Source organism: Giraffa tippelskirchi, chromosome 8, assembly GCF_054371585.1.
Source record: "Giraffa tippelskirchi isolate mGirTip1 chromosome 8, T2T-mGirTip1v1.2.pri, whole genome shotgun sequence".
Lineage (NCBI taxonomy): Eukaryota > Metazoa > Chordata > Mammalia > Artiodactyla > Giraffidae > Giraffa > Giraffa tippelskirchi.
Window position 1 is genome coordinate 104,563,528 of NC_137282.1, and position 12,567 is coordinate 104,576,094.

The window sequence follows — 12,567 nt, forward strand, 5'->3', positions numbered from 1 at the left end:
CTGGCGTAAGGACTGCATCGCCTCTTTCACCTCCTCTACTGCACTCACTTGACCACACCTTCAGGAGCCTGCGCTGTCTCCTCTCTGCTTCCAGCTGTCACAGCAACAGTCAAAGTACTGATTCCAGTGGATCCCAAGGAACTTGCAGTTCCGGCAGGAGGGATCCCTGCCATCATGCTTGTATGTGCCTCCTTTCTTCTCAGGCTTCACTGCTTGGCAGGCAGCCAGACTGCTCTTAATTCAGACAAAGGGCAGGGTTGAACGTGGAGGAAGCAACGTTCAACCTGGAGTTGCCTTGTGGTGTCAAAACCTGCTTTAAGTTTGACTGAAATTCTAGATTCAGCTGTGCAATATATTATTACTCGTCTTATGCCAGGAAGTTCGCTTTAATCCCTTCTTTCCTCCTTCCTGTTAAATGCTCTGGAACATCATGTCATTTCCTGCTCCTCTGCTGGCATAGCAATAGTGAGTCCAGCTCCAGAGGCCAAGAAGAATCCAGTGCACCCACCCCCACACTCTTCAGTTCAAATATCCATTTATTTAAAAACTAACACTTTGGAATAACAATCCTGTTCTACAGAAACTTCTGTCCTTATTACAACTATGTCATGATGAAGGGAAAGAATTTTTGTGGTATGAAGAAGTACTGAATTTGATCTGAAGCTGTGGGAATCAGAGCAGACACAACATATCATACAGTCTTGTTGTCTCAAGACCCCTCACCCTCCCCAGTACATATTTGTGGAGCGTTTTGGGAAAATAGCAGGATGGCCCTTCAAGGAGTCAGTACCTGCTTTTCTTAGTCCCCAAGCTCTAGAGAGGCTGGGGGCTGAAAGATCATGTATTGTTGACATTATTGTTCGTGGTCATTAGTATCCACAGAAGAACACCTCCAGGGCTTACCTCTGTAACCTCTTACCGTCCTGCAAAGCATGGGGTCTGAGAATCATTTTAGATCTCAACAAGCAGAGCCATAGAAAGTGTGCTACTCACTGGGAAAACAATAGTAGGAGGGGTCAAATATAGCCTGCAGTCTTCTGTGCCCTACATGTTAGCAACAAAATATTTTGTAGTACAGTTGTTTGATAGCCTCTATCAAAGGTTTAGGACTGGCTGCTTACCTGAAATAGCCTGAAAGTTTGCTACCTCTGGTTTTATCTCTTAAATTTCTATGATCTTCATAGTAACGAGGTATAACATCTTAACTGTATAGTTTGTTAAATATAACAGTATCTTTAGCTTTTACTTTTTTGACTCATCTCTTAAATAACTATGGAAGGGAGCTACTTGGGAGTAACAGTTTCCCAGCAAACTCCAGGAGCTCTTTCAGGATCCCTTTAAGGTTCCGAAACACGGCTTCAAAATCCAGCAGCTAATCGTAGGGTTGAAAGAATGAGGGCATTTTAACAAGGGCCATTTCTTTTTATAATGCAACTTCATTGTGGGAAAATTTCCTAAAAAGTAATAGACATGTAAATTCAAAGGCAATTATATTGTTAAGCTAGAATTATGTTCCTCCTCTTCTGCATTTAGAGTAATTGCTAAGCTTTGTTTTTTTCCATTAGTGAAGAAGAATTACAGCCAAGTATCACATGCAGAAAGGAAAAAGATACTGAGAAAGTCAAAGATAGTTAAGTATAACTGTCCACAATGCCATAAGGAAGTACCTAGATCTTACATACAATAATGGACGGAGAAACATATAAAGAATCTTGGCTAAACAGGAAGAAGAATTACGTGACAGGGACTTTCCTGATGATCCAGTGGTTAAGACTCCGTGCTTCCACTGCAGGGGGCACAGGTTTGGTCCCTGGTCAGGGAACTAAGATCCCACATGCCGTGTGGTACAGCTAAAAAACTAAAGAGAAAAATTACCTAATAAAGTGTATTATAAAGCTAAGTATTCCAGGGCTCTTCAAACAGAATCCTAGGCCCAATTTCTGCTTAAATGTGTTGCTAAGAGAGAACATGAAATTTCCTCTCCTGATGGGCCTTACAAATGGATTAAATTCTGTTTCAGCTTCTCTGACCTACCACCACAAAGCTAATTTTTCTTACACTTCAGCTTTTTCTAACAGCATTAAATTCTGCCTGATTTAAGGGAAAAAGGAAGGAAATGGGGTTGATGTCCAACCTACTTCTTGAATATTTACAATGCCAGACCTTGAATTCCAACCAGCTGGAAGCAGTTTTTCTTCCTTTTTGTGTTCCTCCAGCCCTTCTTGGTGTTTCTCTGAGAGCTCTAGTAATCTGCCTTGCTAATTGTCTATTTCTTTATCTCACCTCCTGGATCATAAGTCTCTTGTAATAGGAACTGTTTTATTCATCTTGGTGTTCATCCTCTGCATCAAAATACTTATATTGCTGGACCCAACTGGTTGGTAGCTCCCCAACCTGCTTCCTCTCATCTGTTCCCCTAATACACAGGACTGACCAGGCGGCCCTTTTTTCTCCAGATCTCCTCCCTCCCCATAAATATTTACTCGTCCCTCCTCACAAATTGCAACTTCACTTAAGTTTTCCAGAAGACCTCTTTCAGTCAAGGGGAGATTCCTACCCTGTTCTGTCTGACTACCAACACCAGTCTTTCACCTTCTTCCTCCTTTTTGTTTGTCGTCAAAGGTATTCTTTTTCCCACTCACAACCTCCCCACCCTCATTCATAGAAAACAAAGTAAGTGCTGTTGGGAAGAAGTTTTACAGATGAGCTATGGAAGGACAGATTTCAATATCCACTTTAAAAGCGGGCTGGTGAGCCTGTTAGGTGCCTGATTGTCATCGCTTGTCCTTGGGCGGATGCTCTCTGCCCTGATGCCTGTTACACAGAGTAGGAAGGAGGCACCTGGCTCTACTGCCTAGAGTCAGTCACAGGAAGAAGGAGGAAGGGAGGGTTGGAGGCTGGGGGAGCTTGCATGTGCTCCTTCAGAGAAGCCAGAGGAGGCACGAGACCCAGACTGCGTCCCATTTATGTGTTCTCGTTGCTGGTAGATGATGGGTGTCCTTCACTCAGATAATTATGATTGCTCTAATAAAAGGAGAAGGGCATGGCAACCCACTCCAGTATTCTTGCCTGGAGAATCCCACAGACAGAGGAGCCTGGCGGGCTACAGTCCATGGGGCCACAAAGAGTCGGACATGACTGAGCGACTAACACACACATACGGCTTCCATGGTGGCTCAGATGGTAAAGAATCTACCTACAATGAAGGAGAACCGGGTTCCATCCCTGGGTCAGGAAGATCCCCTGGAGAAGGGAATGGCTACCCACTCCAGTATTCTTGCCTGGAGAATTCCGTGCACAGAGGAGCCTAGCAGGCTACAGTCCATGGGGTCACAAAGAGTCAGACACGGCTGAGCAACTAACACAAGATTGTTGGATAAAGTGAGTGCCTTGTCGCTCCTACTTAGTATTCCTGTGTGTGCATGCTCAGTCATGTCTGACTCTTTGCGACCCCATGGACTGTAGCCCACCAAGCTCTTCTGTCCATGGAATTTTTCGAGTAAGAACTGGAATGAATTGCCATTTCCCACTCCAGGGGGCCTTCCCGACCCAAGAATTGAACCCCCTCTCTTGTGTCTCCTGCACTGGCAGGCGAATTCTTTACCACTGCATCACCTGGGAAGTCCACTTAGTGTACTATTGTATACTAAGTATACACTGTAGTATACTAGTATACTTAGTATAATATTTTATACTAATAGTGGAGATGAAGTCTCTTGTGCTTTTTTCTAGCTTTATTAGGAGACAGAACTAATTTTAAGGAAATGCTGAAACAGGAATGCATTTATTTCCCTGACTATATATGAGTAACTGAACTTAGGGACAGTGTGAGAAAGAAAATGAAAGGAGGGATAGATGACGACTCAGGCTTGTTGAATACCACCACATAGCAGGAATGATTCTAGGGAGCCGGCAAGGTACTAAAACCATTGCTCAGATTCCTCATATACTGAGGGAGGTAGGCATATTCCCACCTTACAGATAAGGGAACTAAGGCCCAAGGCCACATAGCTGAGGATGAAGCCAAGATTTTAACCTGGGCCTAACTCCAAAACTCCTGATCTTGCTTTAAAAAAATATCAGTGTTGAGGACTTGCCTGGTGGACCAGTGATTAAGACTCTGTGCTTCTACTGCAGGGGACACAGGTTTGATCCCTGCTTGGGGAACTAATATCCTACATGCTATGGGGAGCAGCCAAAAATAAAGATATCTGAACATATTTTTTAAAAAAAGAAACCAACCATGAGTGTTAGAGAGGATTTACACAGTTGCCAAAAGATACATGTTAACCTTCCAGGAGTAAAAACCACAGAGGTGACGGAGGATGATTTTCCCTTCCCTGAACGACTAACAGGAGCGCTTACTCTGTACAGACCCTCCTGCAGGGTTTTTCGAGCATGGAAGCTTCTAGTGGTTGTCTTAGAGCTTCTCTTCCTGCTTTGCTCACAGTTATGGTTCCTCCATTATATAAACAGAGGAAAACCACTCACACCACAGACTCTGTCCATCTGTAGCATTTGTCTCCCAGACAGCATTCTCTCACCCAGGGAACCGGTACCTTCCTAACACACAAATTCACTTAACTGTTTTTTGTTTTGTTTTGTTTTGTTTTTAAAGAAAAGCAAGATCCTATTACAAAAATGACTCTTAAACTCTTCTCCAAACTTCATTGCCAAGGAAATGAAACTATTAAGAGACCATTGCTCTGTAATTCAGGAAATTGAATCAAGTTGTGTGGAGCTGTAAGCAGGGGAGGACCTGTGCTGTTCTGAGGCACATACTGTGAGACTAAACAGTGCCTGGCTGTACAGTGACTTTAACGGCAAGGGAGATGAGAACCGGCTCTTCACAGCAGAGTGCAGCCTCTCTAAGCCTCGCTGTTCTTCACTGTCCACAGTTACAGTTCTCGGTGCAAAACGAGAATATTCTAGCAGATGTCCACATTCTGGCGATTTTTTTAACATTAAAATTTTCATATTTTTCCTATAATTGTGCAAGGAAATACGCCCTTTTAAAAGACTCTCAGATCTTGAGCATTAAGAATTTCTGCAGGTAAATACAAATAATTGAGGCTGCATGATAGGTTCAAGAGGGTTGACTATACTCTTGTCTCAACTATTAGTATGTATTAAAATATTTCCATAATAAATGGCTTAAATTATTTTTATGTTCAGATCAATTTACTTCACATTTTCTAAGTTCCTATACTGCTTCGCCAGGGAAAACAGCACTTCCTTCCCCCCCTGCCCCCACCCCCACCTACTGATTTGTTGTTTTTCAGTTGCTCAGTTGTGTCTAACGCTTTGTGACCCCATGGACTGCACACCAGGCTTCCCTGTCCTTCACTATCTCCCAGAGTTTGCTCAGACTCACGTCCTTTGAGTCGGTGATGCCATCCAACCAACTCATCCTCTGTCATTCCCTTCTCCTCCTTTCTTCAGTCTTTCCTAGCATCTGGTTCTTTTCCAGTGAGTCAGTTCCTCACATCAAGTGGCCAAAGTTTTGGAGCTTCAGCTTCATCATCAGTCCTTCCAGTGAGTATTCAGGGTTGATTTCCTTTAGGATTGATTGGTTTGATCTCCTTGCTGTCCAGGGGACTCTCAGGAGTCTTCTCTAGTACCACAGTTCAAAGGCATCAATTCTTTGGTGCTCAGCCTTTTTTATTTTTCAGCTCTCACATCCATACATGACTATTGGAGAAACCATAGCTTTGACCATATGGACCTTTATAGGCAAAGTAATGTCTCTCCTTTTTAATACACTGTCTAGGTTTATCATTTCTTTTCTTCCAAGGAGCAAACATCTTTTAATTTCATGATTGCAGTCACCATCTGAAGTGATTTTGGAGCCCAAGAAAATAGTCTGTCACCGTTTGCACTGTTTCCCCATCTATTTGCCATGAAGTGATGGGATCGGATGCCATGATTCTCGTTTTTTGAATGTTGAGTTTTTTTCACTCTCCTATTTCACATTCATCAAGAAGCTCTTTAATTCCTCTTTGCTTTCTTCCATAAGGGTGGTGTCATCTGCATTTCTGAGGTTATTAATATTTCTCCCAGCAATCTTGATTCCAGCTTGCGCTTCATCCAGCCCAGCATTTCTCATGGTGTACTCTGCATATAAGTTAAATAAGCAGGGTGACAATATACAGGCTTGACGTACTCATTTCCAATTTGGAACCAGTCTGTTGTTCCATGTCCAGTTCTAACTGTTACTTCTTGACCTGCATACAGGTTTCACAGGAGGCAGGTAAGGTGGTCTGGTATTCCTATCTCTTTAAGAATTTTCCACAGTTTGTTGTGATCTACACAGTCAAAGGCTTTATCATAGTCGATGAAGAAGAAGTAGATGTTTTTCTGGAATTCACTAGCTTTTTCTTTATCCAACGGATGTTGGCAATTTGATCTCTGGTTCCTCTGCCTTTTCTAAATCCAACTTGTACATCTGAAAGTTATTGGTTCACATACTTTTGATGCCTAGCTTGAAGTATTTTGAACATTACTTTTCTAGCATGTGAAATGAATGCAATTGTGTGATAGTTTAAAGATTCTTTGGCATTGCCCTTGTTTGGGGTTGGAATGAAAACTGACCTTTTCCAGTCTTGTGGCTGCTGCTGAGTTTTCCAAATTTGCTGACATATTGAGTGCAGCACTTTCACAGCATCATCTTTTAGGATTTGAAATAGGTCAGCTGGAATTCCATCACCTCCACTAGATTTGTTTGTACTGATGCTTTCAAGGCCCACTTGACTTCACACCAGGAGATCTGGCTCTAGGTGAGTGATCACACCATCATGGTTATCCAGCTCATTAAGATCTTTTTTGTATAGTTCTTCTGTGTATTTTTCCCACATTTTCTTAATATCTTCTCTTTCTGTTAGGTCCATACCATTTCTGTCCTTTATTTGCATGAAATGTTCCCTTGGTATCTTTCATTTTCTTGAAGAGATCTCTAGTCTTTCCCATTCTATTGTTTTCCTCTATTTCTTTGCTTTGTTCACTTTAAAAGGCTCTCTTATCTCTCCTTGCTATTCTCTGGAGCTCTGCATTCAAATGGGTATATCTTTCCTTTTCTCCTTTGCCTTTTGCTTCTCTTCTTTCCTCAGCTATTTGGAAGTCCTCCTCAGGCAACCATTTTGCCTTTTTGCATTTCTTTTTCTTGGAGATGGTTTTGATCACTGCCTCTTATACAATGTTATGAACCTCCATCTGTAGTTCTTCAGGCACTCTGTTGATCGGATCTAATCCCATGAATCTATTTGTCAGTTCCACTGTATAATCGTAAGGGATTTGGTTTAGGTCATACCTGAATGGCCTAGTGGTTTTCCCTACGTTCTTCAATTTACATCTGAATTTGGCAATAAGGAGTTCATGATCTGAGCCACAGTCAGCTCCTGGTCTTGTTTTAGCTGACTGTATAGAGCTTCTCCATTTTTGGCTACAAAGAACATAACCAGTCTGATTTCGGTGTCGACCATCTGGTGATGTCCGTGTGCAGAGTTGTCTCTTGTGTTGTTGGCTACTCTATAGGTCTGGGGCCTAGAACATAAGATGACTCGTAGAGGAGCTTGTGAGACAATGTTCTAGTATGACACTGAAGAAGTGGTAGCAACCTTCTAGCCTTATTTACAAGTATTGAATAAATCTTAAAAAGGAGCGGCCTGTAATCATTGATAATGGACTTCCTGAAAACCCTGGTAATGACAGTTTCAAAGATATGTCATTTCTTGCTTGGTCTGCAGCAATTAATTACTGTTTTAACAATGGTCTAGAACCTAAAACACAAATGATGGCTATTCTTATTACAGACTTTATTACTCTAAAAAGTAGCAGATCAGACATCTTGAGCCCAAAACAGTTTACCCCTTCCCTTTCTTTCATTGCCCAACGTGTCTAAATTTCACCACTGTTAAATCACTGGATTAGGTAAGATTTAGTTAGTTACACTCATGTTTTAGGTCCTAGATCACTATTAAAACAGTAATTAATTGATCCAGAACAAACAAGAAATGATACATCTTTTTTTTTTTCTTTCTAAGGAAAATTAAACCTAGCTCTAAACTGTCACTACCAGGGTTTTCAGGAAGTCCATTATCAGTGATTACAGGTCCCTCATTTTTAAGAAAATTTACTCAAAACCTGTAAATAAGGCAACAAGGTTGCTACCATTTCTTCAGTGTCATACTAGAACATTGTTTAACAAGCCCCTCTATGGGTCTGTCATCTTCTGTTCTAGGCCTCAGACCTGTAGAGTACCCACAGGTAGCTACTGAGCCCTTGAAATGTGGCCAGTGCTATGGAAGAATTGAGATGTGCTGTAAATGTAAAAAGCACACTAGATTTTGAAGACATATCACAAAAAGTAAATCCCAATAATTGATACACGTTGAAAGGATAATGGGGTCGCAAAGAGTCGGACACAACTGAGCAACTGAACTGAACTGAAAGGATAATATTATAGACCTCCTGGTTTAAATAAAATATTAAAATTAGTTTTACCTATTTTCTTCTTTTTAAATATGATTACTAGAAAATTTTAAGTTATATATGTGGCTCACGTTGTATTTCTACTGGATAGTGCTCTCTAGAGTTTATGGAAAGTAACTTCATTTCACTAATTGTTTACTCCTGATTAAGACTCATCTGTGAGGTTAGTTGTGTGTTTATAGATCATTAATAAGTTTCAGATGATTTCTATTTATAATCAAAACCTGAAAAGTTTGTGTGTGTGTGTGACCCTTGTAGGACTTTAAGTAATTTTGTATCTAACTTGGTAGATTTCCTTCATCAACATTTTATTTTCTTTAACAGTTTGACTAGACATCTCTAATGGTTGTAATAAGCAGAATCATTATCTTAAGTCAAAAATGAGGTTACTTTTGTTTCTGGAAATTCTCAAGCTATTTATATACTCAGGGAGGCTATTAGTAGCTGTTCAAATGATATAATGGATATAAATTTGAGTCTTAACCCTGAACTATTTTATACGTAGATTTAGAATCAAGCTTCATTGAATTGTCTTGCCTTTCAAAAGGACAATGAAAAGGAAGTGAAATTATTGAATAATGCTGATACTGAATTTCAGTTGTTTTCTTTCACTTTATCTGCTTATGTATTTGTGTAAATAAAGCCAGAGGAACTGTTGTATGCTTTAAACTTCTAGACCTTGTCCCCAGCAAATTTACAAAGGTCCTCCTTCCTCGTGTAGAGCCCACAAAACTAAATACCCTCCCCCATGGGACATGGGTTGTAGCCTTACCCCCACCCATAAGGAAGAAGAGTTTTTTTTATGAGCCCTTCATAAAGATATGGCAGAAACTGTTTTGACAGTAGTAGCTGGGCTACTGTTTCCAGGTACACAGAATCCCTGTTTGTAGCCTATTTGAACTCCTGTTTTGCTAACCCTTTCAAAATCGCATTTTAGATGGGGTAGCAAATAGAAGACTGCTCGAGCTTCCATTTGGCTATTTTTTGTTTGTTTGTTTGCTCATATTGTCAGCATGCTGCTGAGGATCTAAGGAGACAAGACAGTAATAAAGGGAAGTGTGGAAGACCGGAGGTCTAAGCTCCAGATCTCTTAGCTACCGAAGTAAATAAATACTACAAAGCTGTAGTCTAGGGGAAGGAGAACATCCAGAGTAAAGCTAAAGTCCCTTTTTTTCCTCTCTTTTGCATCTAGAGATTTGGAAAATTGCTATAACCATGAATTATTAGGCATGCTTTATTTTATTAGGTTGGAATGAAATACAGAAACCTGATCCTGAAACCTGGGGGATCTCTGGACGGCATGGACATGCTCCAAAATTTCTTGACACGTGAGCCAAACCAAAAAGCGTTTCTAATGAGCCGAGGCCTGCCTGCTCCATGAACTGGGGCTCTTTGGGAGCTGTCCATGTCTGGAGGACAAGCCGACATCACCATATGTTACTGGCCTGGAAACTGAAGGGAGTTTTGCAAATGAAAATGTAGATTTCTATTAACTTCCTTTTGTTTTTTAATTTGAAAAATTATACAGATGTAAATGGAATTCTAAATACTGTGACCGAAGAAAAGATGCATTAGAAAATAATTGTACTATAAACTTTCATAAAAATGAATGTGATTTCTTTTTATAAAAGTTTCATATGAATGCAATTTGATTTTTTTACGATTATAACCTAGATAATATAATGTAAGAGGGCTAAGAATTTTTTAATTGAATCATATACATTATCTACTTTGATCCTTCTTATATCTCGAAGTTTTGTACTTGGGATTTCTCGGCTGATAAATGAATCATCACATTCCTCTGATAAATATTTTCTCAGAGCCTCGCACCCACTTTAACTCTCTGTCTCCCAGTAAAATGTAACCTCTTTGCCTGCATGCCTCCGGGCCAGGGGACTATGCCTCAGTAATGCATGTATCTTTGTATTTCAGGCCTCATGATTTCCAACTTTCCGCCACACTTGATTATAGTTCCTCCAATTGGTTTAGTCTTTGCTGTCTGATGTCCAGAGAGTACCAAAAAATGAGTTTTAGCTGAAATGGCTTAATGTATATTACGAGTTTTAATATTTCATGTTAGAGAATTTGAGATCTTGGCTTAGAGGTTCATTTCCACTTCAGCATATAAGATTGTGATATTCACCAATTAGAACACTAAAGCAAATCTAAGATTATTTTTCTCTTCTCTGGTTTCTAATAAACAGCAAGGTCTTTGCCTCCTTTACTGTGCTCCTCACCGGAAGTGGCAGGTAGATTTTCACAAAGGCCTATCTCAAGTGCTGCAGGAAGAGAGCTGAACTGAAGCGTAAAAAGTCCAGAAACCCCAGGAAATGAGTGGATACTGCACAGGAGTCTGAGGACGGCCGCTCTCAGCGGTACGTGCACTTCAACTCAGCCACGGGGAGGAGGCTCCTCCTCTGCTCGTTTCATCTGGTGATTTAAAGTGAGCCTTTGGAGCTCTTTAGCTCTCTTTACTGTGGGCCTAAATTCCAATTTGCAAACCAGGAAACTTACATACTTACTTTTCCTCTAGGAGTCTACTCAATGAGGAAGCCAAAACAGGATAATAAAAAAAATTTTTTAATTAAAAACTAACTCGGAATATATGCATTCTGCATAGGACTTCTAATTGTTTCCCAGTGTGTACTGAGGTATGACTTTGCTGGCCAGGGACAAAATTAGAACCTTTCCATTCTCTAATCCAAATGGACTTTGTGCTAAATAAAAAGATATTATGTTGCATAGTCAAATTATAGACAGCAGGAAAAATCAAGAGCTGTAGTGACCCAGAAGAAAATTCAGATTATTATTGTTGAGCAAAATACCCTAAACATCACAGGAAGTCCCACCCTCCCTTCTGAGACAATGGCCTGGCCCTCTCGCCCCCATATTCATCCCGTCTCATCATCTCCGGTCCTTAAAGCTGGTGTTTTTGTTTTGTTTTTGTTCTTTTTTTTTGGTCTTAGCAACGTATGGTACTTTTCTCATATCTTTTTTTTCCCAGACTGTTCTGTTCTCCAGTTTCAAGCAAAAACTCTCTTCAGCTTTTTCTATTGCCCAGTATGTCTCCTTAACAACAATAACTTTTATCATTTTAAATCTTAACTTATTTCATGTGGAAAAACTAATATTTGGTATTGAAAAATCTACACGCAATAAAATTACATTATTATCCAAGAGAATGAATTCACATTTCTTTTATACTTTAATGTTAAAACTGAAATGCATAAGAAAATGGAAGTACTGTGGTATTCTTTTTATTTAGGATTCATATCCAAGATTTAAAATCTATCAAAGAACATAATGTCTACCAACAGATGAATGGGTAAAGAAGATGTGATACACACACACACACACACATACACACACACACAATGGAATACTATTCAGCCATAAACAAGAAAAAATAATGCCATTTGCATGAGCATGAACGCAGCTAGAGATTATCTTACTAAGCAAAGTAAGTCAGGAAGAGAAAGACAAATACCGAATAATATCAGTTCAGTTCAGTCGCTCAGTCATGTCCGACTCTTCGCAACCCCATGGACCACAGCAAGCCAGGCCTCCCTATCCATCACCAACTCCCAGAGTCTACTCAAACTCATGTCCATTGAGTCAATGATGCCATCCAACCATCTCATCCTCTGTCGTCCCCTTCTCCTGCCCTCAATCTTTCCCAGCATCAGGGTCTTTTCAAATGAGTCAGCTCTTCGCATCAGGTGGCCAAAGTATTGGAGCTTCCACTTCAACATCAGTCCTTCCAGTGAACACTCGGGACTGATCTCCTTTAGGATGGACTGGTTGGATCTCCTTGCAGTCCAAGGGAATAATATCACTTAATCACTTTTAGGTTGTGAAATCTAAAGTATTATGTAAATGAATCTATCTATGAAACAGAAGCATGGATATAGAAAACAGACTGGTGGCTGCCAAGGGGGTGGGAGGATAGAGATTGGTGGGGGGACAGAGTGGGAGAAGGGGGTTAGCAGATGTCAACTCATATAGAATGGATAAACAACAAGGTCCTGCTATACAGCACAGAGAACTATATTCAACATCCTATGATAAACACATTGGAAA

General features: G+C 40.4%; 1 protein-coding gene across 3 annotated transcripts in view; it reads left to right on the forward strand.

Moving 5' to 3' along the window:
• Nucleotides 1–11,664, forward strand: part of NLN (neurolysin) — a 95,185-nt gene extending 83,521 nt beyond the window's left edge. For all 3 annotated transcript variants that reach the window (XM_081518237.1, XM_081518238.1, XM_081518239.1), the window contains one exon: nucleotides 9,734–11,664. In XM_081518237.1, the coding sequence (XP_081374363.1) occupies nucleotides 9,734–9,868 (135 nt within the window). In that variant the 3' untranslated portion in view covers nucleotides 9,869–11,664. The remainder of the gene's footprint in view (nucleotides 1–9,733) is intronic.
• The last annotated feature ends 903 nt before the right edge of the window (nucleotides 11,665–12,567 follow it).